General features: G+C 41.3%; 1 protein-coding gene across 1 annotated transcript in view; it reads left to right on the top strand.

Moving 5' to 3' along the window:
* The first annotated feature begins 1,615 nt into the window (after positions 1-1,615).
* Positions 1,616-25,809, top strand: part of KDM3B (lysine demethylase 3B) — a 49,335-nt gene continuing 25,141 nt past the window's right edge. Inside the window, exons 1-8 of the mRNA XM_054388906.1 lie at positions 1,616-1,786; positions 16,904-17,071; positions 17,441-17,554; positions 17,946-18,051; positions 19,444-19,568; positions 20,900-20,968; positions 21,842-22,420; positions 24,214-25,456. Coding sequence (XP_054244881.1) covers positions 1,616-1,786; positions 16,904-17,071; positions 17,441-17,554; positions 17,946-18,051; positions 19,444-19,568; positions 20,900-20,968; positions 21,842-22,420; positions 24,214-25,456 — 2,575 coding nt within the window. The remainder of the gene's footprint in view (positions 1,787-16,903; positions 17,072-17,440; positions 17,555-17,945; positions 18,052-19,443; positions 19,569-20,899; positions 20,969-21,841; positions 22,421-24,213; positions 25,457-25,809) is intronic.

Here is a 25,809-nt window from a genome sequence, read left to right as displayed (position 1 = left end):
ACCACCATGCTCAGGAGATGGGGTATGGGAAATGCTGGTTGCTTTACTATGGCAGTTTTAGTCTTGGAGCTGGTGGAATGGGAAGGGGACATAGGACCACTTGTGATCTTTCACATGGTTGTACTATTTCTAATGCATAGCTGATCTTACTGTTTCAGTAAAGAAGCTTAAGAAAGGAGGGCCAAGCCTGGCTTCAAAGAATGTAGCACTGATCTTGGATTTATCATGGCTATCACTTAGACACGATGGCCTTTCTGCCCTTCAGCAATGTTTCATGTAGATACTGGCTCCTGGTTTGATATTGTTTTTTTTTTAAATTTATTTTAAGGAAGAAGGAGAGTGGGGGAGTTAGTAAAGCTAATGTAGTACATCAAATCTGACCCATCCTATACAGCCAGAACAGGAGAATAGACTGGTGTTTTGACACCACTCATATTTGTTCTTAAGTTCTATGTAGTTGTTGAAAATACCAAAGACAGATTTTGCTTGGGAAAAAAAAAATATTTTAAACCATTTCTTGATGGAATATTCTGTTTTATAATCTGTTCAGGACTAAAATCAGACCACAAAGAGTACAAATAATTGGATAAAATATGCTTCTGAAGACAGGCATACTGTACAAACTGGTATTTGGGCATTGCCTTACCCATTTCCCAGTAAATTGCATCTCTTTAATCAGGAAATAACAATGATCGATTGTGATTATCTACTGGTGCAATCATTTTGCATAAATGAAAGTGAAACCAAGCAACTTGCCTCTCCTGCTGCTAATTCAGTGTCAAATGTGACTCAGAGTGAGGAAGCGGCACATGCACAAAAACAACTTATTTCTACAAGAATGTCCACGTTGTGGTATGGAGCATAGCATCTGCTCCTCATTCCAATTTCTACCAGTGCTCCTGTGTCTTTACTGCACAAGCAAAAAGAGCTGTTGCATGCAATTGGATCTCCAAGTGTGGGATTAGGAAGTTCAAGTATGTTGAAAAGGAACAGGTCACTTACATTGCGCAATTCTACATGGAACCATTCAAGTGTATCGGTTAGTCCTGACAGCTACATCCCATTAATGTAGTGATTTAATACCATAACCACACCCTAAATAAATGTCGTTTCAAAATCACTGAAAAGCAAACCAGCTGGACCGTCAGGTGCTGCTGCTCTCCTGGGACCGACAGCTCATGTCAGTCACGCAAACCACAACTCGGATCCTGCATCGCAAACTGCTCAGGGTTTAGTGTGTACCTCGCAATTTAGGTAAAACCGCCCTAATTTCTGTAATCATTTCAGAACTTGGCGCAAACGAGAGGCCCTGCCGTGGGAAGGCTTTCTGCTCCGGCTCCTCCCTGCTGACCGGCTCTCCTGCTGTGGCACGGGTCCCGTCGCTCTCGGGGAACCCTTAGCTACGCGGCCGACCCGACTGCCCGCTTCGGGGCGGGGTAGCGTAGGGCATTGTGGGGCAGAGGAAGGAGGGGGGAAATTGCTCGAGCGCGGTGCATGCCGGGACTGGGGCGGGCGGTGCTCGGAGGCCCAGCGCGGGGCAGTCGCTTGCTCGGTGTTTCGGGGCGTCGACGGCGCCTGGTGGGCTTGGGCCGGTGGAGGCTCCTGCCCGTCGGGGATGGCGGACGCGGCGGCCTCCCCCGTGGGGAAGCGGCTCCTGCTGCTGCTGGCGGCAGGGCCGAGCGAAGGCGAGGTGGTGGGGCCGGAGCCAGGGCCTGCGCTTCCCTCCCGGGCCTGGAGGAGCGGCACGGTGCGGGCCATGAGCGGAGCCGTGCCCCAGGACCTGGCGGTGAGGCCCTGGCGGCGGAGGAGTGGAGGGCGGGCTGCGTCGACGGGGAGCCGCGAGCGGGGACACAGAGTCGGGCCGCCCGCACGGGCCGCGGCCTCGGGCCGCTGGCGCGGGCCGCTGTCGGACAGGGCTGCGGTGGGGCCGGGGTCGCGACATCGCCGTGCTGGTGAACCGCGGCCTCCCCGGGACGCGCTGCCCGCCGGTCCCTGCTGGGCTTGCCGGGGCGCGCCCCGGGCTAAGGAGTGGCGGGTCCGGCCTGTGGCGAGCACGGTGGCGGAGCGGCCCTGCGGGATGCTCTGGGGCTTAGATCTCTTCGAGGCGGAGAGGGTCCAGCAGCCTCGGGTGCGGTGGTTAGAATTAGCAGACGTGTGAAACACACGTCTGGGACGTGCCTGCTTTCCGACGCTGATACGTCTGTGTGTAACTTCCGAGTGATGGTTTTGGTGGGGTTTTTTTGCCCCGAGCTGTTAAATGCTCTTGATCAGCCTAAATTATGGCTCTTCCTTGAAGGAGTAACTTTGAACGAGGAGTATTGATTTATTTTTTCCTTGATTTTGTTGCATTCGACATGTGCATTATCAGTACTCTTGCACTGTAGAATCACCCAGCCCGAGTGTGATGTAATGAATTTTTGGTGTGCCTGATTTGGTGGAAATACTGGTGAAGTGGGCTTTTTTGGTTGGTTGCTTTTTTTGGTGAATCTCTGCCCAATAAAAGGGAGTCACTTGTTTGCTGGTAGACCATTGCTGTTCAACCATGTAATACCTGTTAGATTACCCTAACAAAATAAAAATCGGATTCAGTGCTTGATAATCATGGGAAGAACAGGATTTTTCTCTTTGATGTGTTGAATTCATTGCCTTCCTTTAGCACTGCAGCTCTCGCCCTGGTTCCTTTACATCAATAACCTTTGACTTAGCACAGTTGCAGTGATGCAGCTGTCTCTAAACAGTATATTCTCCAGATTTGCACAAGTGCTTTTAGATGTGAGCCATGTCAAAGACTCAAGGCAGACTTTTTCAGTGTTCTTTAATGTACAGTATTTAGTTGTGTCATGTAACCTTCCATCCGTAATGAACACTACTGTGGCAATTGTAACAATGTACTATTAGAAAAAATAGTCTTAAACTCATTCTGTCAGAAGAAGTGATAAGTTGGCAGCAAGCAGTAAACTGCAGTTTAGGAAATCCTCATCTAAAGTAAAGTAAAAATGTGAACTGAGTCTGAAACAGGCTACAAGAAAATGTTCTACCCTTTGGACTACTTAAGTCTGCTTTCTTGTGGCATCCTGTAGGGATACTTTCACTTATTAGCTCATAGTCTGATGCTGGGCTTTCTGAAAAACAAAACTGCAGTTGAATACCAAAACCTCTCCAAGAAAGAAAACTCAAAATAGACAAAAAGTTTAAAATTGAAGTGTTTCAGAAAGGAACTGAAATAACTTTTGGGTTTTTTTTTGGTTGGTTGGGTTTTTTTTTGGTTGGTTGGGTTTTTTTTTGGTTGGTTGGGGTTTTTTTTGGTTGGTTGGGGTTTTTTTTGTAGGTATTTTTGTTTTTAAAGTTGGAAGTTTAGGACGCTTACTTTTTCTGGTGGAGTAAAGCCTCTGAAAAGTTTTTTTTTTTTTCTCTATTAATTTGGTTATAGAGGGTAGCTCTTAAATATTCCTACTCTGATGAAATGTGCTGCTTAGTCCACAAAATATACACACCATGGTTGGTCCTAGCACCTAGAACAGGCCCTGAGGCAACATTATGCTGTTGGGAAACAGCTTTGCCTCTTCTAACTAGAAACAGATCTTCCCCTTTTCCTCCAAGTATCTATTAGGACAGAATCATAAAAGACCTGTCAGGCTTTAGCTCAGTACCACCCTAGTATTGTAAAAAGGCACGTTACATGATAATGGTAGAGGAGCTCCATGTGTCATATTCATGTGGAAAGCAGAAGTGTGTGAGATGACTTGTAATGCATGGGCAAGCTGTACAGACACAGTGGTAGCTAGGAAGCCTGGGATGCAAGGTGTTTTGAGTAGGATTGTTTTGCTTCTTTTGATACATGGAAGGAAAAGGGTTGTGTTGGGGTCTGTCCCCTGCTTTAGGGAGAGCAAGTTAGGTCTCAAGTTTGGGTTTTTTATGTCTTGAGTTTTTATTGGTTTCCTATAGTGTTCTGCAGATACAGTTGAATGTGTTCTGAAGATGTTTTCACTTACTCAGGATGTGTCTATTATACAGCTTAAGGAAAACATCTGTTAGTCTGTATTATATCAGGTGTAAGGGATATCACTGAATATGGGTGAAACTTAAAAACAACCTGAATTGTGGAATAAGCTTAATTTACTTTGCAAGTATCAGAACTGCTTGAGTTAACCATAACTGTCAAGGTATTTCAATTAGTTTTTCTAACCAGGTCACACTGGAAAAGAATATCCTCTTGTCTGGAGAGTGTGTGTACTAGATGAGGGATGCTTACAAGACTTGATTTTGATTTATGTGCACTTGGTTAGTTTTCAGGTGCTAGTGAAATAATCTTGACAGTAGAGAAGAATGTGGGAAAATGTGTATGTACAGTCTGCTTGCAAGGGTGTGTGGAGGTTCTTCCCAGCTGTGCATATGTGTCTATCACAGAATTTGAGATTAGGGCTGAATGAGGAGTTTGTAGAGGCTTTCAAACTGCAATAGGTGTGGAAAGAGTTTTCAGGCAGAGAGCTGAAACCAGGATGCTGTGGAAATGGTGGGAAGGTTCACAACAAGCTGGGATTTGTATGTGTCTGGGATATCCAGATGACTTTGTGCCACTGTGGTTATCTTTATTTCCTTCTGTCCTGCAGAGTTGATCATGCTCCCAGGTCATTCTGTCAGGACACTTGCATGCATTTGCATTTTGAAAGAGAGTATGAGGGGAACGGACCGCAGAAAGTAGTCTAGCCATTGTCTCACCCCCAAGCAGCATAGGCTGTTGCTGCTAGCTGGGTGTTGGTGAGACCAGTAGGCATGTCTTCAATGCTTCTTGTTGAATGCAGTTCTGCAGAGGACTGCAAAATTAGTGGCCATACTTATTCTCCACTTACTCCCTGATACTTTGGTGGTGGCCCAAGTACAAAGCCCTGTGAATGCATGTTATGCCACAGGTTTGCTTTTTTTTTTTTCTGACAGCCTTTCTGTCTTCCCATGTGTGAAAGATAGACATCCAAACTGAAAAATTTGTATTCATACAGTGAGTGATATCTTCTGTGAGTCTGCTGATTATTTTCCTCAGGGCTCAGTAGGGTTGTGATGGATTCTATATCCATTTATACTACTGACATGCAAGAAACAGGGATGCTGTGAGGGGGATGTAAGACCTCTGGTAATTTATGTAGATATAAGTTCATATGGCTTATTTAAAAAAAAAAGTCTTGGCTTCTTTGGTGGTGTAATTGCAGGAGAGGAAGCTCAGTGTGACTTGACAGATCTTGGTGGATCTGAAGTGGTTATTAAGTTATGAGTTGAAAACTCAAGCTATTGAGCCCTTCCAGTCTTGTGCCCTCTCTGGCCTTCCTGTGTTGTGCACCGAATAGTAAGAAGCAGAGCAGGTGGTGCCGGGGAAGGAGCTGGTATGACTGATCTCAGCAGTGAGGTTATAAGGGTTGGTGGTGGGATTAGAAGGTTCCTCCAAAATACAACTACTTGAAGAAAGGTTGGAGTGTGGGGGGAGGGCAGCCTGTTCTCCTTGATGTCAAGTGACAGGACTAGAGGAAATTGTTACACGCCATGCCAGGGGAGGTTTAAGCTGGATATTAGGAAATACTTCTTCACTGAAAGGCTTCACAAACATTAGAACACTACGCAGGGCAGTGGTGGAGTCACCGTCCCTGGGAGTGTTCAAGTGGCATGTGGAGCTGATGCTTAAGGACATGGTTTAGTGTTGACCCTTCAGTGCTGGGTCGAGGGTTGGACTGGATGATCTTTGAGGTCTCTTCCAAGCACGTATATTCTGTGATTCTGTAACTAAGGAAATGTGTGCCAGAGAAGCTTGTGAGCATTCATGCGTTTGGTTAAACCCTTTGCAGAGCTGTCCTTGCACAGCACTGATTCTGTGTCCTCTACTCTCTCACCCTGCTGGCTTCCAAGTTTCCATGTTTCTGCTATCTAAGATGCTTACAGTTCCTGTCTTTAGTAATTACTGTTTATGTGCAGTTGTTTCAGTTGAAATACTTATTCCTGGGGACTATAGAAATGTCCCTTTGAACGTCCGCTGTGCCTACATGGCTTTTATGCAGTGTTTCTGGTATTTTAGGAATTGTCACACTGTTGAACATTTACTATGCTGATCTGCACATCTGCAGCTATTTCAAAACACTTTAAACCTATTAGACTTTTGCAAACCAAAAATGTTTGGGGAGGTCTAGGTAGAAATACGGTAGCTCTGCTTTGGGAAGGTAGACCTCTAAGAGAAATGATGCCTTTAATACAACAGTCTGAGTATTTTTCATTTGTGTCAATGAAAAAACAGGTATACTGGGCAAGGTGAAAGATCTAACTAGTACCCTCACTCTGCCCTGTCTAATTGTGCAGTGGTCAGATATGGGTGTCTGTGCAGCTGTGGAAGGAGTCAGTTGTTAAGTCTTCCACTGGTATGCCTCCCAGTGGGAGTTCTGTCTGTAAAATCACACACAGCATGCCTGCTGTGTGTTTGCATCAGTGAGGGGCTATAAAATAAGGTTTTGCTCATTTGATAGTGGATGCTCTGTAGAGCTCCCTGACTTGTAAATAGTGGATTGACTTTGGAGGGTTGGTCTTTTCCTCCTCCCACACGGTGTTTGTTGCTGTAGAACCAAATATTCCAGGTTCCCTAGTACTGACTCAGTGAACCGTGGCTGTTTGACTTTGGAAAATTGCCGCTCAGATAGGCTTACTGCTTAAAATGTATACTCAAGGAAGCTCTTACTAGAGTTAACTTATTTATATTTGATGAGTTTATTTATAGTGGTATAAGCAATATGAAAAAATGCAGTATTCTTGTATGTTAAATTAAGAGGAGCATTCAGATCCAACTTTTGCAAGTGAAAGCTGGAAAATTACTGTGTATTGGCAAAGTCTATCTGCAGGAAGTCCCTTGTAAGTGTTTGCATTTGCCGGTCAAACTTTGCCTTTGAGGAAGTTGAATGTTCTACACAAATTACAGGCAGAAGAAATTTAGAAATTGCATCAAAATTATTTGGTTTGACCTTTTTTGAATATCATAGTGTTGAAGTGTAACACCAGAAACCAGTTTAAAAAGGCTAGAAAAAGAAAATACACATTAGCAAGGCCTTGAGGGTTTCCCCCCCCCTTTATTGTCAACACAACATATTTTTCCTTTGGCAGTTCATTTTCTTGAGTGGACAGTGTTGACATGGTATGTAAAGGGCTTAGTTTTTTCCAGATAAAATGCTATAAGCTGGGAAAGTATATGTTTTACAATCTCCTTGGTAGCTATATTGTTACTTAATTAAGCTGCATTTTTAGTTATAGCTACAGAAAGGAGTAGATTCAGTCGGAGCTGTGCAAATAGAGTAAAATTTAGCAAGCTGAATTCTAGTATTTATAATCATAATTTAGGTCCCAGTCTTGGCACATTTGTTGGTATGTCCTCCTGAGGCTGTTTTGTGTGTGGCACTTCAAACAGCAGAAAGACTGAACCCTGCATTTATAATGAGGTAGTTCAGTGCCAGGACTGATACGGTTTTTGAGAACACAGGTTGGCAGCTGGGAGTTGATTTTGCCATTCAAAGGGTTGCAGAAAGTCAGATTTTTGTAATATCCATACTATCTGTTTTCAGTGGAGATACTAGAAGTTTGAAAGGTGTCTTTTGTTTGTTTATGCTTCTAGGTGTGACTGCAGGGCGCTGCCTGATGCAGGAATTCCTGTGGAATACTAGCAGTTGCATACTGTTTTCTGTCAGGTTTCAAATGGAGGACTGAGTGTTTCATAGGAGGTGAAAACACATGGACTTGTGGATGTGGAGCAACTTCTGCTTGAAATGCAAGTGATTATGACAAAGTTGTTTGGGGTTTTTGTCTCGGTTTACTACTGTTTTACATCTCTCTTGTTGGCAGTCAGTTTCCTAAACATTTTGATTGCAAAGGTAGACCAGCGTCTTAACCCAGCAACTACTTCAAACAAATCTGTTTTGTAGATTTAACTTCTTCAGGTACAAGGCATTTATTTTTTTTCCTGTAGAAAAGCAAATTTCTGCATGTAGTATGTATGTGCATTTTCCTTGGTCAAGCTCTGTGTACTGAGTAGCTGTTTTGTTTTGGCTGATCTTGTTCTGTGCTTCAGTGATTATTAATTAGACTGACCAGTCTCTCTCTTTTTTTTTTTTTTCCCCTTTCCCTTCAAAGTCTGTCTTGTGATTGTTCATATTTCTAGGGCTTTTCATGCACGTATTTTGACTTCTCCATGTTGCCACCATGTGCTTGAGTTTTCCACAGAGCTCTGCTTTTTTAGCCAACTTCCAGGCTGATTTGAAAATATTTCTATATAGCCACATCATGCTCTTGTAGAAGTAAATGTTTGGAGAAATGTCTTTTCAAGAAGCCTTCATGTCTTCAAAGTTTGTGTATCATATTTGTGTTTGGTTGTTGAATAGCTTTTTAAGGTGGTCCTAAAATACAGTAGCTTGTACAGTAACTTTTCTGGATAGTATTAAAGTGCTAAGTTGCCTTAATGCTTCCAGTTTCAGCTGCTGATTAGACAGCCCAAAAAAAATTCAGTTTTACCTCCACGTAGCTATTGTCCTGAGGTCATTGTGCTCATGGCTCCAGTTACTTGTTTCCTTCTTTCCTTGGGCAGCTGCTGGCATCTGCATCTGATAATTTGTGCTGCCTCATTTTGATTAGATGCCATATCTCATCAAGGCATCCAACTCTTAAATCATTGTCAGATTTACTTTCTTCTCTAGTTCCTAAGTATGTTTTATTTTGAAACTGAACTTATTGCAAGCTTATCCGTAGTTGGAAAAAATCTTCACTCTTGTTATCACCCATTAGCTGATCACACTGTTTTGAGTAGTGACTGCCTTGTTGCCAGTACTTCTGTTGGGACTCGCTTTTTAGTATCTCACCCATGCTACATGATGATCTGTTTGTAAAACACAAAGATAGGGAGGTTTTCTTGTGTAGTCAGGTTTTCTTTGCAGTTTTTGCATGCTTAGCGCCCCTTTTGACATCTTTCTGAATTTCCTTCAAGAAGTTGTGTGCTTTTTTTCATGTCCACCTTGTTCATTTTGCAATAAAAACTGCAAGAGTTTAATTTGTTAGAGTTGCTTAGTATGCTGAATTACATTGAGGTGTGTGATTCTGGAGAAAACCTGTTCTTTAGAAAAATGCCTAAGACACTCAGCCTATTTTTCTACTTAAGAAAAATAGCTTTGGTTTCTTAATCTCAGATTAATGAGAATGTGGCAGCATACTCCAAGTTAAGTCTTGTATTGTCTTAACAGACTAATAATTATCAAGCTTGCTCTTTCTTATTTTTAAATACAGGTATTGTCTTTGCCACTTCCCAATCACACAGGTTGTGAATTGTTTAAAAAGTCTTGGTATCAAACCTGCAATCTGAAGTGTTGCTTTTCTTTCAGAGTTCTGCACTGGAGGTCCTCATCCTTTTGTTGCTGCTAACTGGATTGTAGAGTACTTGCGTTTATGAACAGTCTACTTGGATGTCTAGGTGATTTGTTTTGTGAAATAGAAGATACTACCTCTACAGTCCAAATAGCTTCAGAAAGAAACAGTAGTCAAAGGAGATTGTCATGCTTTTGTTTTACTGAAGCCACTTTGGTTGGGTTGCAGGCAAACAGCAGCTAAAGATGCCTTTTAGAAGAAATAATAACAAAAAGCACTGATGAAAATATGCATGTTTTCAAAACAAATTCTGAGACTCACTTTCCCATAGCTCAAGGATTTCAAGTTACTAGTAGTAGAGAAAATTCAGAAATGTTAGTTTTAGTATAAATTAAGGGGAAAAAGTGTCCCATTTTAAGGACAGGCCTGATGAGTGGTGAATGAGTCCTTAGTGTACAAAAGGGGCTGGTGGCTGCTTCAAAAGGCAGTCTGTCTCTGGCTGCACAGCAAGGAGTTCTCTGAGACAGGAAGTTTCTGTAGGAATGCAAACATTTCTGAAATAAAGTTCCTCTTAAAAAGCAAATCATAGTGATTAACATATTTGGCTCTGCCTGGTGTCAAATACACCACAGTTAGTGGATTCATTTCAGAGTGCAAGGGATACCCAGCTTGAGACATGGCTCACAAAGTGGTGCTGTGTCTGATATGCATAGTGCTGCAGCTTTGGATTCAGTTGGTGTGACAGGCTCGTGCTGGCCATGCAGCCACAGGGCTAAGAGATGACTGTGAGAACCCAAATTTGACTGGAATATCACTTGTTATCAATACACCTGGCACAGGCATTTCCTTGTTTGGTGCAACCCAGAACTGTCAGTCAGTTTATAATCTGGAAGTGTTCAGCTGCTTGACAGTTGTTATGCCCTGCTGGATAGAGTGGAGAGTTGACAGTCCAGAACTTTTGTTCCTACTCTTAGTCTCAAGAAAATTCTTTTCAATGAATACTTCAATGGAAGAGTCTGGTCTGATGTTATGATTAAGTCAGAATTACTACTTAAAAACCTAATTGCCTTTCACCTGTTGAGCATGATGCTTCATTGAATCCTTAAGCATGGAGGATGCTTGGAGGAAGTTAATGATTATTTGTGCCCTCCTTTCCCAAAATGTAAGCACCGTGGAGTCAGCTGGGTTACTTGTTTAAGGGGGAACAGTGGTGAGGGAATGTCCTGGCTCCTTCAGGAACAGCAAGCTGCTAGAGTGTGATTTGATCTTTTTCTAAGGGGTTTTACCTATCTAAATTTCTGAAATGCCTTAACCATACAAACTAGCTGCAGAGAACCTCCAGCATTTTCTTAAACTGCTGTTTGAAAATAACATCTTAAAGATACTTTGCATACAGAATTATAAATGCACATATTTGTTACTTGCTGTGTATAAAGCACTGTACTGCTCGAAGACTTTAAATTTTGCACAACTGCTTTGCTTTGATTAATGGTTGGGTTTGCATGGTGGCCAGATCTCCCAGGGATGAGGCAGAAGTGGTAAGGCTACTCTCATTCTACCTTTTGCTTTTGGTCTGTATGAGGTGGAATCTTTGGAGTTCCGGGCTCAACATAAACCTGCTTATACTTCACGTTGTGTGGTAAACAAAATTGTACATCAGTTTTGAGTGGTGCCTGGTTAAAAGGATGAGGTAGCAGAGACTGATGCAAACTTTGGTTGCTCTCCCATTCACCCTGTGATAATTAAGGTGTCACAGAAGCACTGACAGGCTAGTTGTACAGGGCTGGTTTTTGTTACAGCAGGATTGTGGCAGTTGAAGTGTGCTCTAAAAGGACTGGTACAGAGTGAAGGGCGACCTTTCCAAAGATGAGGCTGCTTCCCTTGCATGGTGTGGTTTGTGTGGAGTTTCTGGCACTGACTTTGAGCTGTGACATTCCTATTACTTGACGTTTTCCTCCATATGTGTGGCCAGTGTTAGGGTTGATAGTGATGCTCAAGCTGGAAATGCTGTAATAATCGAAGAAAAGGGACACTCTGGTGGATTATTTGTTTTGGCACTTGGTCATGATTTCCTGCCTACTTTACCCAACCCATCTAAATACCTTTTTGAACCACATAAATAGTTACTGAAAGAGCTCCTTAACTGTTGAAGGTGTTGAAAGAAAAGGTTTTGTAGAAATCTGAAGTACACTAAGGCAGTCTGTCTCCTGGAATCCATTGATTCATAAATATAGTGGTCTTCAGTAGAAATCAGGTACTGTGGTAGGTGACTGCATGTGAAGTGTTGGCTTGTGTAACACCATTGCTTCCTTTCCATCCCAGGGCAGAAACACTTACGATAGTTATTTGTGGCCATTGATTAGCAGCTCACTACCCCATCAGGTAATGGCTTACGTGATTATGATTTTTCTAGCTCTGGGTGTTGTAATACTATTTCTGCCCTAGATACTGTCAAAAGCAGAGTTGATTGTTTTGCTTAGTTACCACTATGTATTACAATCATAGGAAAGTGCCAAGGAAATAAATTATGTATAGTTTCTAATTTTAGTAATATATTCAGGGTCTTCACTAAATATATAGTATCTTAATCAACATCAGAGTTTAAGCATAATTGTTGTAATAACTGTGGTTTCTTGATTATATCATGAAATCTATTTTTGTCTGGCTCAGTACAAAGTATTTCAGAAGAGGATTCTTCTTTTTTTTCCCCAATTTTCCTGGTTTTAAGAATCAGCTGAAGTGAAACACCTACTGTGTGTATATGTGTCTTTCAGATAAGAAGCTAAAAGCTCTTTCTAAGAGTAGGTGTTTATATCATCTCAGATAATGAATTCTAAAGTAATACTTTGATTTCATCAAAAAACTAATAGAACAGTACAGTAGCTGAATTTTTTTTAATCTAATGATGGTACTGTCTGCATGAGATTTCAGATGTGTCCTCCAGTTTGAAATCTCAGTATCTACCTTACCTTCTCTCCTCTCCCACATGTTGACAATGGAGTTCTTTCTACATCATGAGTAAGAGGTCATGGGCCAACTTTGTTAGCCAGTTTTGCTTGGTAGTCTGCAACAAATTCCTAGCAGTGCCTCCTTTCTGGGCTTAAGTACTATTATTCCAATGTACAGATGGGGAAACTCAGCCAATGAGACTAACTGGCTTGACCAAGGTCATGCAGGAAGCCTCTGATGAAGCAGGGAGTTGAACCTGGGTCTCTGGCTAATCTAACAACTGGTGGACCATCTTTTCTTTCAAAATTAGGTAAAATTTAAGACGCTTTTAAGGGATATTTTTGAACTTGGATTTTTTTGCCATCTTCTGCTTTCTAAGCCCCTGAAATGTAAACATTCTTGTTTTACTTAGATGGCATCTACATTAGACTTTTGCAAATTTTAATGCAATAAGCTGCAGTATTTTTTCTGTTAAAAATCCTATTTAGAGCCTGTGTCATGGCATTAAAAAGACCACTATATCTGCCTTATCTACACTAAGGTCTTCTTATCATTGCTGCTTTTATAGTGGAACTGATGTTGATGAACTTTAAGGGAAACTGCATTTGAACCTGCCTGTAGTTCTCTGGGACATGGATATCAGGGCAATAAGTAGGCAAGAATGTGTTGTCTATAATACATGCTTCAGGCTCTTTGTGTACCAGATAAAGCAGAGCAACAGTTCTCATTTGGACAGGCAAAGAAAGAGGGAGAGGGGAGGAGAGGAGAATTACAGGTGCATCATATGCCCTTCCGATTTTTGCATGAAAGACCCTGGTTTTGTAGATAAAAAAACAAAAGAAAACCCAAGCAAACAAAAAACCCCACCCAAAACCAAACCAGCCCACCAGCCCCAAACATACCAAAACCTAAACAAACAAAATCCAACCAAAAACTAACCAAACAAAACAGAAGAAAACCCCAACCCCCAAAAAAAACCCCAAACCACACAATCCCTTCTCACAAAACACCCACAAAAACACAAACCACCAACAAACCAAAACTGAACTACCAAAACATACAAATCTTTATTGTTTGCTATTAGATACTGCTTAAGGAAGCTGCTTTTCCCCATAGGGGGATTTAGGAAATTCTGCAGGTGCATTCTTGTGTTTTTTTTTCTGGTACAAACATACCTGCACTAATTGCATATGTGGTTGCTATGGTCAGTACTTCTGTTCAAAAGCATTGGTATTAGCATAGCAGCATTGCTGTGCTTACCAAGGGCTTGTCAAACTGAGAGCAGAACTAGGAGGATCAGTAGCAGATGCTATTGGTAGATGTGAATTATAGGGACACCAGCATATTTAGGAGGTAATTTATTCTGATGTGGCCAGGAATGTTTCCTTCTTGACTCAAAACTACATGGTTTTCATTTTAAAATGAGAAAAAGCTCATGACATTCTCAGTTAATAATGCAGCTGCTTTGCTTGAGGCTTCTGGATCTTTCAACAAAGGTAGAATATTTCTGTTTAAATATCAAGAGGAAATATGTTTATTCACTCTGAAGGCTGCCTCTTCTGTTCTTGCCTTGCTTCAGGCATCTCTTTCAGGATTCCCTTAGTGTTTTTCTTACAGAATCTAAGCATATTGGGCATCAAGTTTGCAAATATGCTGTTATTATTTCTGTAATAATAAGTGGTACATACACAAACACTTTGTGTGCTGTGCAAATGATCTTCTGCTTCTTGTGCACAGAGTGATTTCTCTTGCAGATTCTGGAAACAAACTGAGAATATAGCTGTTATGTGGAGGCTTTCATCCACTTTGTTGCTGTGTGATCTCTTGGAGACAGTACTGACAATAGCATGTGTGGTGCTGCATGAATCTGGAACAGCTGCCCTGCAATCTGTGTGTAGGAAAATACTCTCTGGGGTACTGACTTAGAATTAGTAACACACTTTTTAGTGGTTGTAAGTCAAAGGTTGGCAGGACTCCATCGCTTATGTTGATTACACAAACATGAAATAAATCTGAATCTTGTATGTAAAGTGTGTAAAACAAACTTGCCATGAATTCTCTGGTTTACTGGAGAGAGGAGTGATCTTAATACGATATTGTTGTCAGTCGTTCCTTTTGATCCAGTTTGTGGGTCTGGAGCTTTAGAAAGGAGAACTACAAGGTCTGTCTTCTGACTTAAGTAGTGGAATGAAATATTTCAGTTGAAAGGGACCTGCAAGGATCGTCTAGTCCCAACTGCCTGACCACATCAGGGCTGACCAAAAGTTGAAGCATATTATTAAGGGCAGTGTCCAAGTGCCTGTTAAACACTGACAGGCCTGGGACATTGACCACCTGTCCAGGAAGCCTGTTCCAGTGTTTGACCATCCTGTTGGTAAAGAAATGCTTCCTCAGTCAAGTCTGAACCTCTCCATCTGCAGCTTTGAGCCATTCCCAGATACCCCAACACTGGATCCCAGGGAGAATTGCTCAGTACCTCCCTTTCCACATCCTCTCCTCAGGAAGCTGCATATTGATGAGGTCACCTCTCAGCCTCCTTTTCTCCAAACACCTGTCGGTTTGATATTGTCCTGGTAATATTGATATTGACCTGGTAATGGTGCAGTCAACTCCTGTGTCCATATCATTGATAAAAATACTGAACAGCACTGCCATAGGACTGAGCCCTGAGGAGCACAGCTGGTGAGTGATCTCAGGCCAGATGTAATCCCATTTACTGCAGCTCTCTGAGTCCTGTTCTTCAATCAGTTCTTCACCCAGTGTACCGTGAACCCTCTTACCTTGCAGATGGACAATTTGGCCAGATGGATACAGTAAGGGGCAGTATCTAAAGCTTTACTAATGTCCAAAAGAACAACATTCATCACCTTCCTTTCATGAATGGATGGCCTTGTCATAAAGGGAGATTAGTTAAAGGAAATCCCTCTCTGAACTCATGTTCACTGTGCCTGATGTACTTCAGATGTCTTTCAATAGCACTCTGTGTGCTTTTCATAATTTTTCCTGGTACAGAGGTTGGACTTACAGTTGTGTAGGTTCCTGGATCTCCCCTTGTGCCCTTCCTGTAAATTGGGATGACATTGGCTAACTTCTAACCAGTGGGGATCTCCTCAGACCTTTGGTAGATGATTGAGAGTGATCCTGCTGTAACATCTGCTAGGATGTTAGAGGTGGCATTACTACTGCTTTTTATATGATGGATGCACAGTATTTTGCAGAATATTTAGTGAGTCTCATAAATGTGGAACACGCATCTTGAAGTTCACCATGGGCTGTTTCTTGTAGTGGTGTGGTTTTTTTGGGGTGTTTTTTTTTTTTTTTTTTTTTTTTGTTTCTTTTATTTTCTGAACCAGGGAGTATAACATGTTAAATGTGCAAGTACAGCTGTTCCACTTCATCAACTTGCAATGATATAATAGAATCAAATGTGAAATGTCATACAGGTTAAGACTAGAAGTTTTCTTACAGTCTTACTTGATATGTGTCACAAGGTAAATTGACTTAAGTCTTGTGTGAATAAGTTGAAAGTAAACCAAAGAAGTAGCCTTGGTGGTAAGCTGTACTTTACTGCTTTGAATTTGTCTGCTTTTAATGATTTTTGCCAACTTGTTGAAGGAAACATGTTAGTGACAGGTCCTGTCTGTGTGGTTACTTATAAAATGTCCCCTCCTTTTCTTTACATTCTTAAATATCTTGCAAAAGGGCATATATTCCAAAGTCAGCATTATTTTAATAGGTTTTTTTGACAGCCTTTTGTTGTAAAACCTTAACTATAAGAGAATCAGCACAAGGTGATTGATTACCTTAGTATCCAGCTCAAGTGTTTCTCAGCTACTTAATTCCTTGCCAATCAGCTGATTATATTTGTGTAGTGTGGAAGTTGTGTAGATAAAGGGGGTTGTATTGCTGCGTGTAACATGATAGCTGTGGTTGTTAGGATGTGGAATGAGATTTGTAACCCATGTTCCTGTTCTTAGGATTCTTGCCATGTAATTTCATACGGCTTTAACATTTGTTCTTTGTGCTAGGAAAGGAGAGGGTGACACCTCGGAATACTGCGAATTGCAGTGTGGTTTGTATGGTCACACTTGTAAACAAGGGGATGAAAGATCTATGCAGTGGGTATTTCTGGATAATGTTGTCCAAAATACTTACATTTGGTTCAGAGTTTAACAATGTACAGCACAACACAAAGCTTCTTACTTAGAGTGGATTTCACCGACACAAACTTTCTTGGCTGAAGGATCTGGTTCGGTGACTGTCAGTTAGCTGTTCTGAACTGGGCTCTCTGTTGAAGTGCCCAGTAAGAGTGTCCAAATTTCCTACAAATTCCCAATGTGAAAGAAGCTTGCATCGGGTCATCATCTGCATTTGGGATGAACAATTTTCACATCTTTAATTCTGCATGGGAAAATACAGCATTTGAAGCCAGTGTTTACTTACACTGATTTTTCTGACTAAAGCTGCTGTCTCCTTCTCCATAGGGATTGTAGGAATCTGTTTGTTTTTTTTTCTATTCAGTGTCTGAAAAGAGCAGAAATGTCTTCTAAATTTTTAAAAATTATTTATTATATTTTTCAATCAGATCTTTGTGGAATTTGATGGCTGTAACTGGAAGCAACATGCCTGGGTGAAAGTCCATGCTGAAGAAGTTATAGTGTTATTGCTAGAAGGATCATTGGTTTGGGCACCTCGAAATGACCCTGCTATGCTTCAGGGGACTCGAGTCTCACTGGCACAGTGGCCTGCACTGGTGAGTATTTGACCAAAAGCTGTCTTATCCTCAGAGGTTTGCAACAACTCTATGGTAAAACATGGGGCTTGGAATCTGTACAGGGCAGAATTTTGCAGGCACCAAAAAGGTGTTTTCAGTTTTGCTATAAGTTCTAAAAAAGTTGGTCTGATTTTCTGTAATTCCTTCTTGTAATGTGTCACACTTGCAAAAAGTACTGGCTTTAGACACAAGGAGTAATTTGTATTAAAACTTGGGCACTGAGTGGTACAGGTTGAGAAATGAAACTTTTTATACTTTGTGATACTTTAATAGTATGTGAAAACTATTGTTGGCCTGTACATGTGCTTAGTAATTTTTATAATCTTTATGTTTTGTTGTTCATCACAGACCTTCACTCCTCTAGTAGATAAGCTGGGTTTAGGCTCTGTGGTCCCAGTGGAGTTCCTTCTGGACAGACATTTACGTTTCCTGTCTGATGCCAGTGGATTACGTTTGTTTCAGGTATTTGAACTGCATTCAGTTAAAGTGTAAATTTAACGTAGTCCTATACTTGTCAAATTATTTTTTTTTAAATGGTTCCATTTGCATGTTCTAGTCTTTCTCCTGCCCCTGCTCTGTCGTGCATTTGCATTTGTTTCCCTGCTTTTCCAGGTGCTTACAGTGACTGCTGTCTGTATGCACTTAAGCATGTGTAGATGACAATTGCAATGGAAGTTCTGCGGCAGCTTATGCATAGCTAGTCCTTTTTTAACTCCTGGCACATTCAGCAATATTTTCTTACTTTTTTTTTTTTGTCAGTTTCCAAAATCAGTCCAAGAACAGCTGTCCCTTAAAAACTAATGATTGTATTGCCTTAAACTAGGCTTTTATATTAAAATTTTGTTGTTTGCAGATGGGAACAGAAAGTCAAAATCAGATTCTGCAGGAACAGCCTTCACTAAGAGAATCTGTCAATGCACTGATCAGTGACCAGAAGCTTCAGGAGATATTTAGTAGAGGTGAGACTGTGTTTTACTATTTCAGAGCTATTTTGTTGTGTTACAATCAAGACTCTGCTGGGATTTGTGAAGGGGAATGGTAATACTATCTGTTAGTTTGATTTGGAAGATGAATTTTTTGTATTGTTTTGCAAAAATACCTACTGGGAATGATGACTGAAGATGTAGTTAAAGTAGAAGAGCATTTTATTCATAACATCCACGTATTTGCAACTTTCCTCATTTTACCTTTTTGTTTTGCTCTGCTGTAGTTCTGTTCTATAATTCTGTTTAGAAGTGAAGCTACTCTGTAGTTGTTGATCTTGAAAAAATTTCTGTTATGTGAAATTCAAATGTTGGCATTTTGATCATTAATATAGGAATTGCCTAAGTTGAATATATGGTGTGGCTGCTCAGCATAGAGTTAATACTTTGGCTGTTTTCTTGATTGTCTATTAGGGTTGACACTGCTTGCAACTGTTGTTGTCAGGGTCTTCTAGTTCAAGTGCTATCCAGAGTTTGGCTTTCTGGGTCACAGAAGTAGGCCACTGTATTACATTTGAAGGATAATGCAATTCTTAATGGGGATTTGGTGTGTTTTGGTTAAATAAATTGTTGATTGATAAAAATGCTATGAGGACTATAGTTCTTACATGAACAAGTAGCTTTAGAATTGTCCAGTTTGGAGCCTTCTTCTGAAGTGCCCAGTTCTGCGTGTGTCAGGTACAGGCTGTTTGATCATGTGAATTTTGAGGATAGAATGTTAAAGTTTTGTGTTGGATGTTTTTTTGGGGGGTGGTTGTGTGGGGAGGGGCTGGATTTTTTTGGACTTCATGGTAGGAGGAGAGCTCTGCACACTGATGTGGAGAATGAGGACAGGGTTAGAGGAAACTTTCCTGTGGATGATTTGTTACCTTTGTCAAAGAACTAAGACTGGCTGATTTAGAGACATTGTATGTTTGTGCAATTATATCAAACTTCATCCAGTTAGAAATATGTTTATATTCTGGGCTGGATGCAATTTAATCTGGATTTGATGCATCTGGACTGAGTCAGAACGTGTCCGCTGGATTGATTCTTCATAATTGCTGATTAGTAGGTTAGAAAGCAAAAGAATTTAGTTAGCAAGGAGGTCCTGTCTAGCTTAACTTTTGTCAAAGGAGTGACTTTATTTTGAACTTTGACTTATTTTTTTACTGCTAAATTGTACTATTTTGTCTTTACAAAAGATTTGAGTTACAGCAATGATGGCTTACTGACTTTTTACAGTAGAAGCCCTAGCATTTTAGTTTCTTTCCACCTGAAAGATGACGCTTCAAGCCCTAATCATATGCACAGTATTTTTTGTTTGTTTGTTATATGAACCTGAACCAGTATGACACCAAGCTTGTACTCAAAGTCCTTCTTTTCTAGGTCCTTACAGTGTCCAAGGCCAAAGAGTTAAGGTTTACCAACCAGAGGATGAAAATAGCTGGCTCTCTGGTATTGTGAGCCATCAAGATCCAATAACTCGTCTTATGGAGGTGTCAGTGACTGAGGTAAAAAATATGAAGCACTGCTTTGATGTTCCTAAAATATCATTCTTTGACATCTCATGGAAGATGACAGCTTCACCAGAGCTTGTACTTTTGGTTCTTTGCTATTTGCTTTCATAGATGAGTAATTACTTGTGTTGCAATTCACAGAAATTTTTGCTTTTTCCTCTGTGATGATGACTTTCCACAATAACTGATGATGCACAGCCCACTTCTGTAGAAGCAGCTGTAAGAGTTTCTTTGGAAATAAGTGCTGTATGGAAAAAGTATTACAGGTGGCTTTCTGAGTGAGCTTCCTGATGTGCAGAAAGCTGCCTTCTGGGCCTGTTATGCCATGGTCTTTCTGTGCTGTCTTTCAGCTTCTGACAACCTGTACAAGTGGTTGAAACAAGTGTAGCCCAGAAGATGAAGTCTTAAGCTAAATAGAACTGATTTATGTATTTGAGCTTAGACTGCTTACTTTTGCCCTGTTGCTATCAGTCAGCCCAGTAAGCGTTGTAAACAGCACAGGAAATGTGTGTGCTGCTGGAATTGTATGCTCTGTGCAGTCTGACAGGCAACTCAGCCTTACCAGCAGCATGCTCCTAGTGGCTTCCTTTTTCAGGAGCAACTAGGAACAGATCTGTGGTAAATTGCATTTACAGGTGTGTAAATTACTGTGACAGCAAGCACTCTTCTTGGGGCCCATCCCACGCTCCCCACCCTCTTGAGCTGCTTAATGTGCAGAAAGTTGTGCAGAATGAGTGCACTGAATGTGCCCAGTAAGTCCAGTGTATTCATGCAGTAACTAGTGCTAGAGCTGTTGCTGGTGCATAGGCAAAAAAGTATGCTATGTGTGGTAAATTAGTACTTTGGAGAGGCACTGAAATCATGGAGTATATGCTTTCAGCAGATACATGCTTAGGAAGCATCCCAACTTAACTATGTATCTAGTGTGAAATAAATTGATGGGCATCCTTCTGGTAGTCTTTTATACATCTACAGAGTGAATATGCAGAAGGGTGGAACAATAGTAAATCATACTTAAGAGCAGCTGTGTTTAATACAATGAATGCCTCTAGAGGTGCTTGGTGTTAAAAATACACAAGGCAATAGTGGTGGTGATCAAATCTGAAAGCTTTTGAAATAGAAAAAGAGTGAAAGGATGAAGGTTAGACTGGGAAGCAGTAGTTTTACAAAAGAAGTGGGACAGAAAGAAAAGGCAAATGAGAAAGGGGCTGCAGACTAACCCTGTATTTAAGGTCTCTTATGTTGATGCTATGTACTCTGAATTAAAAACTAACCTCTTCTTTTCTTCCTCCTACCTTCTCAATGTCAATCTGCATGAAAATTAGACTGGTGAAATAAGGTCGGTGGATCCTCGACTGGTTCATGTGGTGATGGATACCACTTCTCCGAGTGAGGTACTACAACAGTTCAGGTCTTGTATATACCATGTGAAAGTTCATAAAAAACATGTTCATAAAGAACTGAAAACTGATTGCTGTGTTTTCTGTGGGCTTTTGTAATTGTCATTGAAAGAGGAAAATTTTCTTTACGCCTTCAAGAGATGGTCATAACTTTAAGTAATATTTTCTTTTCCTTCAGGCCTATTTTACCAAGTTCAGCATGGGGAAGTGGTGGGTCAACAATCATGATGGCTGTGCTCCACTTTAAGGAGTGGTGTTCTGATAAGGAATGTCTCTGATGCTCACTGCCTTTTTTGAGTGGACTTGCTCTGTATTTCTTCATATACCTTTATAGGCATTTCTAAAATTTATCATCTGGCTCCTCTGAAGCAGACTTGTGTGCTTGTGGCATTTCATTGCTTCAGTTGAGAGGTTCCATGATAACATTTTAACCTTTGTTTTAACCCTAGGCTAAAGGGCAAGCTCTATCTCCTGTAGTTAAATACTGTGGGCTTTGGGTAGTGGTCTGAAAGTGTGCCTCTCAAAAGCCCTGTGGGGATTAGAATTGTAGCAAAAACTAGCATGCAGATTATTTTCATATGTTAGCAAGAACTATGCCAGAGTAGGGCCATGTTGCATGTTTCCCCAAATAAGCCAGCAAAGCAGCTCAGATACAGGTCTTACTGTAAAGATCCTGTTCTAGAACCAAACAGGCAAGGCTGCACCTAAGCTGTGTTCTGTATTCGCAGTGTCTTTGCTTAGATGTCTTGATGTGTGATTAAATGTGCCTAAGAGCAGTGTAATGTGTTCTGTTCTTACAGAAGAATGTTCTTTGAGCAGGCATCCTGATTGTTCTGTTCAGTGATTGCACGGTTTTGTCCATTATAGGGAGGGGGCCTAAAAGGAGCTAAATCATCTAAAGGCAAAAAGAAGAAAGAAAGTCTGGAGGGAAAGGATGGTCGGAGGAGGAAAAATGCTTCAGATTCTGGGTGTGATCCTGCAACAAAGAAACTAAAAGAGAGGGGTGAGGTGGACAGTAATGGTAGCGATGGAGGTGAGGCAAGCAGAGGACCTTGGAAAGGAGGCTCCAACAGTGAGACAGGGCTGGATCCGAGGGCCAAGCAGGTGCCTGCCTTCATTCCTCAGATCAATCGCAATATTCGCTTTGCCACTTACACCAAAGAGAATGGCCGGACACTGGTTGTCCAGGATGAGCCAGTTGGTGGTGACACACCATTGCCCTTCACTCCGTTTTCCTCTGGCTCTGGACAAGCATTACTGGTTGGATCTGTATGTAAGGAGGTGGGAAAATCACTGGAACAGGTTGGCCAAGGCACAGTGACTTCTGCAACTGCAGTTAGTACAAGTGCTTTAACGCCAACAACTGTGAGAATCTCTGATACCAGTTTGCCAGCTGTTACTGGACAGGAGAAACTGAAACCAGGCCGATCACAAGCCCAGGGAGAGGTGAGTAGCTCATGATCCAGCATGTTCCAGAAAGTCATATGTATCTGCAGCAGATGTTCTGCAACACATCCCTGTTATAAAATGTGTCCGTAGAATTGAGAAAACTGAATCGCTTCCTAAAGGAAACCTTTCTGTTACCTATAAAGAACACAAAAGAAAATGGAGATAGAGGTGGAGGAGTTGTAAGAGTCAACATTTTAGCACTCTTATCTTTATTCAGCCATCATCTGAGAAATGCGACCTTAAAGTCACTTTAAGCATTGCACTTAATTTTGTTGTGACATGTGGAAGATAACCTGCTTAATACCTCTTACCTTTATGTAAACAAATATGCATGGGAATGTGCACTGAGTTGAGCATCTAAGTTACTTTAAAGGAATAAAAAGCCTCAAAACCAGAAAAACAATGAACCTGTATTTAGAGGACCTTTTAAAGATGGTCAACTTGTCAGTCACAATGATGGTATCTCAATGTTAAAATAAGCTAGTCATGTCACACAGGACTGAAAACAAAGAATTAAAATATTTGAGATGCATACCTTTAGAGAAAATTTTAATAAAGAGCTCAGTCTAGGAGCAGCTTGAAGACCACCTAGCTATATCCTTGTATTCAAATGGAAAAACAGAAGGGAAACATTGTCAAAAACAAAACAATATTTACTGAGTAATCAAATGAAGGCTTATAAAAAACAAAATCAAGCCAAAACCTCAGATCAGTACAGCAAAAATTAAGAAACTCAATCTACTGTATTAAAAAAAGTTAAGAAAATGAGAGGTGCATCATGGCATCCAAGGTGATTGCCAAGAGATTAAATGGGTTAATTTCATCCCTGCCTTTTGTATTAGCTAATGGGATAGGGGAAAAGGAGAGATGTTTACTTTGAGATAGGGAGTCTTAGAGGATGAAGTTTAAAGGAGAAACAGAAGACAGGAGTGTTACATAATTAAATTGTTATAACCTGCCCTCTCTTTCACTTCTAGTCCCCATCCTTTTCCTGCACCTGGTCTAGGTGAATGTTCAAAGTGGTGTCTTTCATCAGTGGTGTTGAGGACAAGCTGTAACTGTACTGAGAAATTTTGGTACCACCTTACCACCTAAACTAAGAAAAGAGCAAGCGAATCTTCTATAACAGTTATGGGTCTAGTACAAGTCTGCAAGTCGGAAAACTTTCCAGTATTTGAAGGTCATAAAAATTAAGCCCTTTGTGCTTACCTCTGAGTAATCCCCTGGAGAGCACCATGTTGTAGACATTCATCTATCTGTCAGCACTTGTGGTTTGCTGTGACCAGGAACAGTTCATGAAGTGCTAGAGGGCTTGCTTTATTTCATTAACTTTTCAAACTAAGTTAATTATTTCAAGAATGCTGGTTAAGTAGGAGAATCTTATTAGGATGATCTTAGGGGAGGGCAAAAGATGGGAGATTACTGAAAAGCATTTTCTATTAAGGTTGCCTTGCTAATTTGAAATTTTAAAAAATGCAGTTGAGTAATTGCTTTTCTGGGAATTAGTTCTCCTCGGTTTGTGTCCCTAAAGTATGATGAGATGTTAAGTGCTCATTTGCACCATGCAGCTTTAGTATGTAATGGACTCTATCAACTGACTAGTTTCAGTAGCTCATAGGTAGGAAAAAATTAGTCTGCTTTGAAGTTTCTTCATTGTAAATAATTCTGCTGGAAGTTTCCAATACAGATGTGTAAGTAGAATGCTAATTTTACAACTAGATGAACCAAAGTATTGCTGAATCAAACAAGAGTCCTTTAATAGGCTAATGTTTTCTTTAATTTTGTTTCAGAATTCCCGAAATTCACTTTTGGCTTCTGGATTTGGAGTCTCTCTCCAAAGTGCTTCCCAGACCTTGGTATTTGGGGGTGGAAGGAGCCAATCAAATGGAGTGGTGACTCCAGAAACCAAGCCTTCTGGATTTCCTTTTGGCTGTAGTACTGGGCAAGAGGGTCAGAAAGATTCTGATTTGTCCAAGAACTTGTTTTTTCAATGCATGTCCCAAAATCTACCTTCCAGTAACTACTTCACAGTCATTTCAGAGAGCTTGACGGAAGATGTCTCTAGTCGGGACTCGTTGAAGCAGTGTACAGAGGGTGTGGGTGCTGGGATGTGTAAAGGTAAAATCCTTTCGACGGACACTAAGCCAGGAGCCCAGTCTGGCAGTTCTGTGGAGCGGAAGCTGCCTGTGGAATCTATGCCTACCCTTACTCCAGCCTTTTCACGAAGCCTGTTGAACACTCGTCCCCCAGATAGTCATGAAAACCTATTTTTACAGCCCCCAAAGCTATCAAGAGAAGAACCCTCAAACCCTTTCCTGGCGTTTGCTGAGAAAACAGAACTTAGTCCTTTCAGTAGCTTTGCATCTTCATCTCAGACAGGGGTTTCTACTCCCTCTACACCTGTGGGTCTCAAGGCCACTTCTGGCTGGCCAGATTCGCTCACCTGTACGGACTCTTCTCTAGCTAAGAAGAAAACCTTGTTTATAAAAACTGACTCATCAAAGATTATCTCCAGTACTCCTGGTTCAATGATTGCTGCTGGTGTTCAGAGCCCATCCACTGTTGGGAATGGCCGTTCCAGCTCACCGACCAGCAACCTGACACAGCCTATTGAGATGCCCACACTTTCCTCCAGCCCAACAGAAGAAAAACCATCTGTTGGGCCTGGGCAGCAGGACAATCCTCTTTTGAAAACTTTTTCTAATGTGTTTGGCAGACATCCACCTGGCTTTTTCTCTTCACAGGCAGAGTTTCCACAGGAGAACAAAGCCCCTTTTGAAGCTGTGAAAAGGTTCTCTCTAGATGAGCGGAGCTTGACATCCAAACAGGACTCAGACTCCAGTACCAATAGTGACCTGTCAGATCTGAGTGATTCTGAAGACCAGTTGCAGGCCAAAGCTTGTATGAAGGGAATCCCAGACCACTTGATGGCAAAGCTAGGCCCCAATGCAGAGCACAATGCTGAATTGCTGCTGGGGAAAGGAAAAGGGAAGCAAGCCCCAAAGGGCCGGCCTCGCACAGCTCCCCTAAAAGGTGATGACTTGAATGCAGGGTATCTTGGAAGCACAAGGAGGTGGGATACTGGGATATCTCCATGTGATGAACTATGTGAACTAACCGCACATGTAAACCATGTCTATGCTCAATAGGCAGCACACAAGATATTTACAAGGCTAAAGCTTAGTTATTCTTGTGTGTGAATCAACCTAGTTATTTTGAGAGATGTTTAAGCATACATTTGTCAGGACAAAAGCGTGGTATGCCACAGACTTGAACAGTCTTACTGTGGGTCAGAACGGTTACTGCATGGGTATGAACACATACAGACCTCTGAAAATGTGTCTTACTGGGGCCAGCGTCCTTTGGCTGTTGTGGTTAACTAATGG

Source organism: Indicator indicator, chromosome 18 (genome assembly GCF_027791375.1).
Source record: "Indicator indicator isolate 239-I01 chromosome 18, UM_Iind_1.1, whole genome shotgun sequence".
In the NCBI taxonomy this organism is placed as follows: Eukaryota; Metazoa; Chordata; class Aves; order Piciformes; family Indicatoridae; genus Indicator; species Indicator indicator.
The sequence above is the reverse complement of the archived record's forward strand: the minus strand, read 5'-3'. Positions and strand labels throughout refer to the sequence as shown.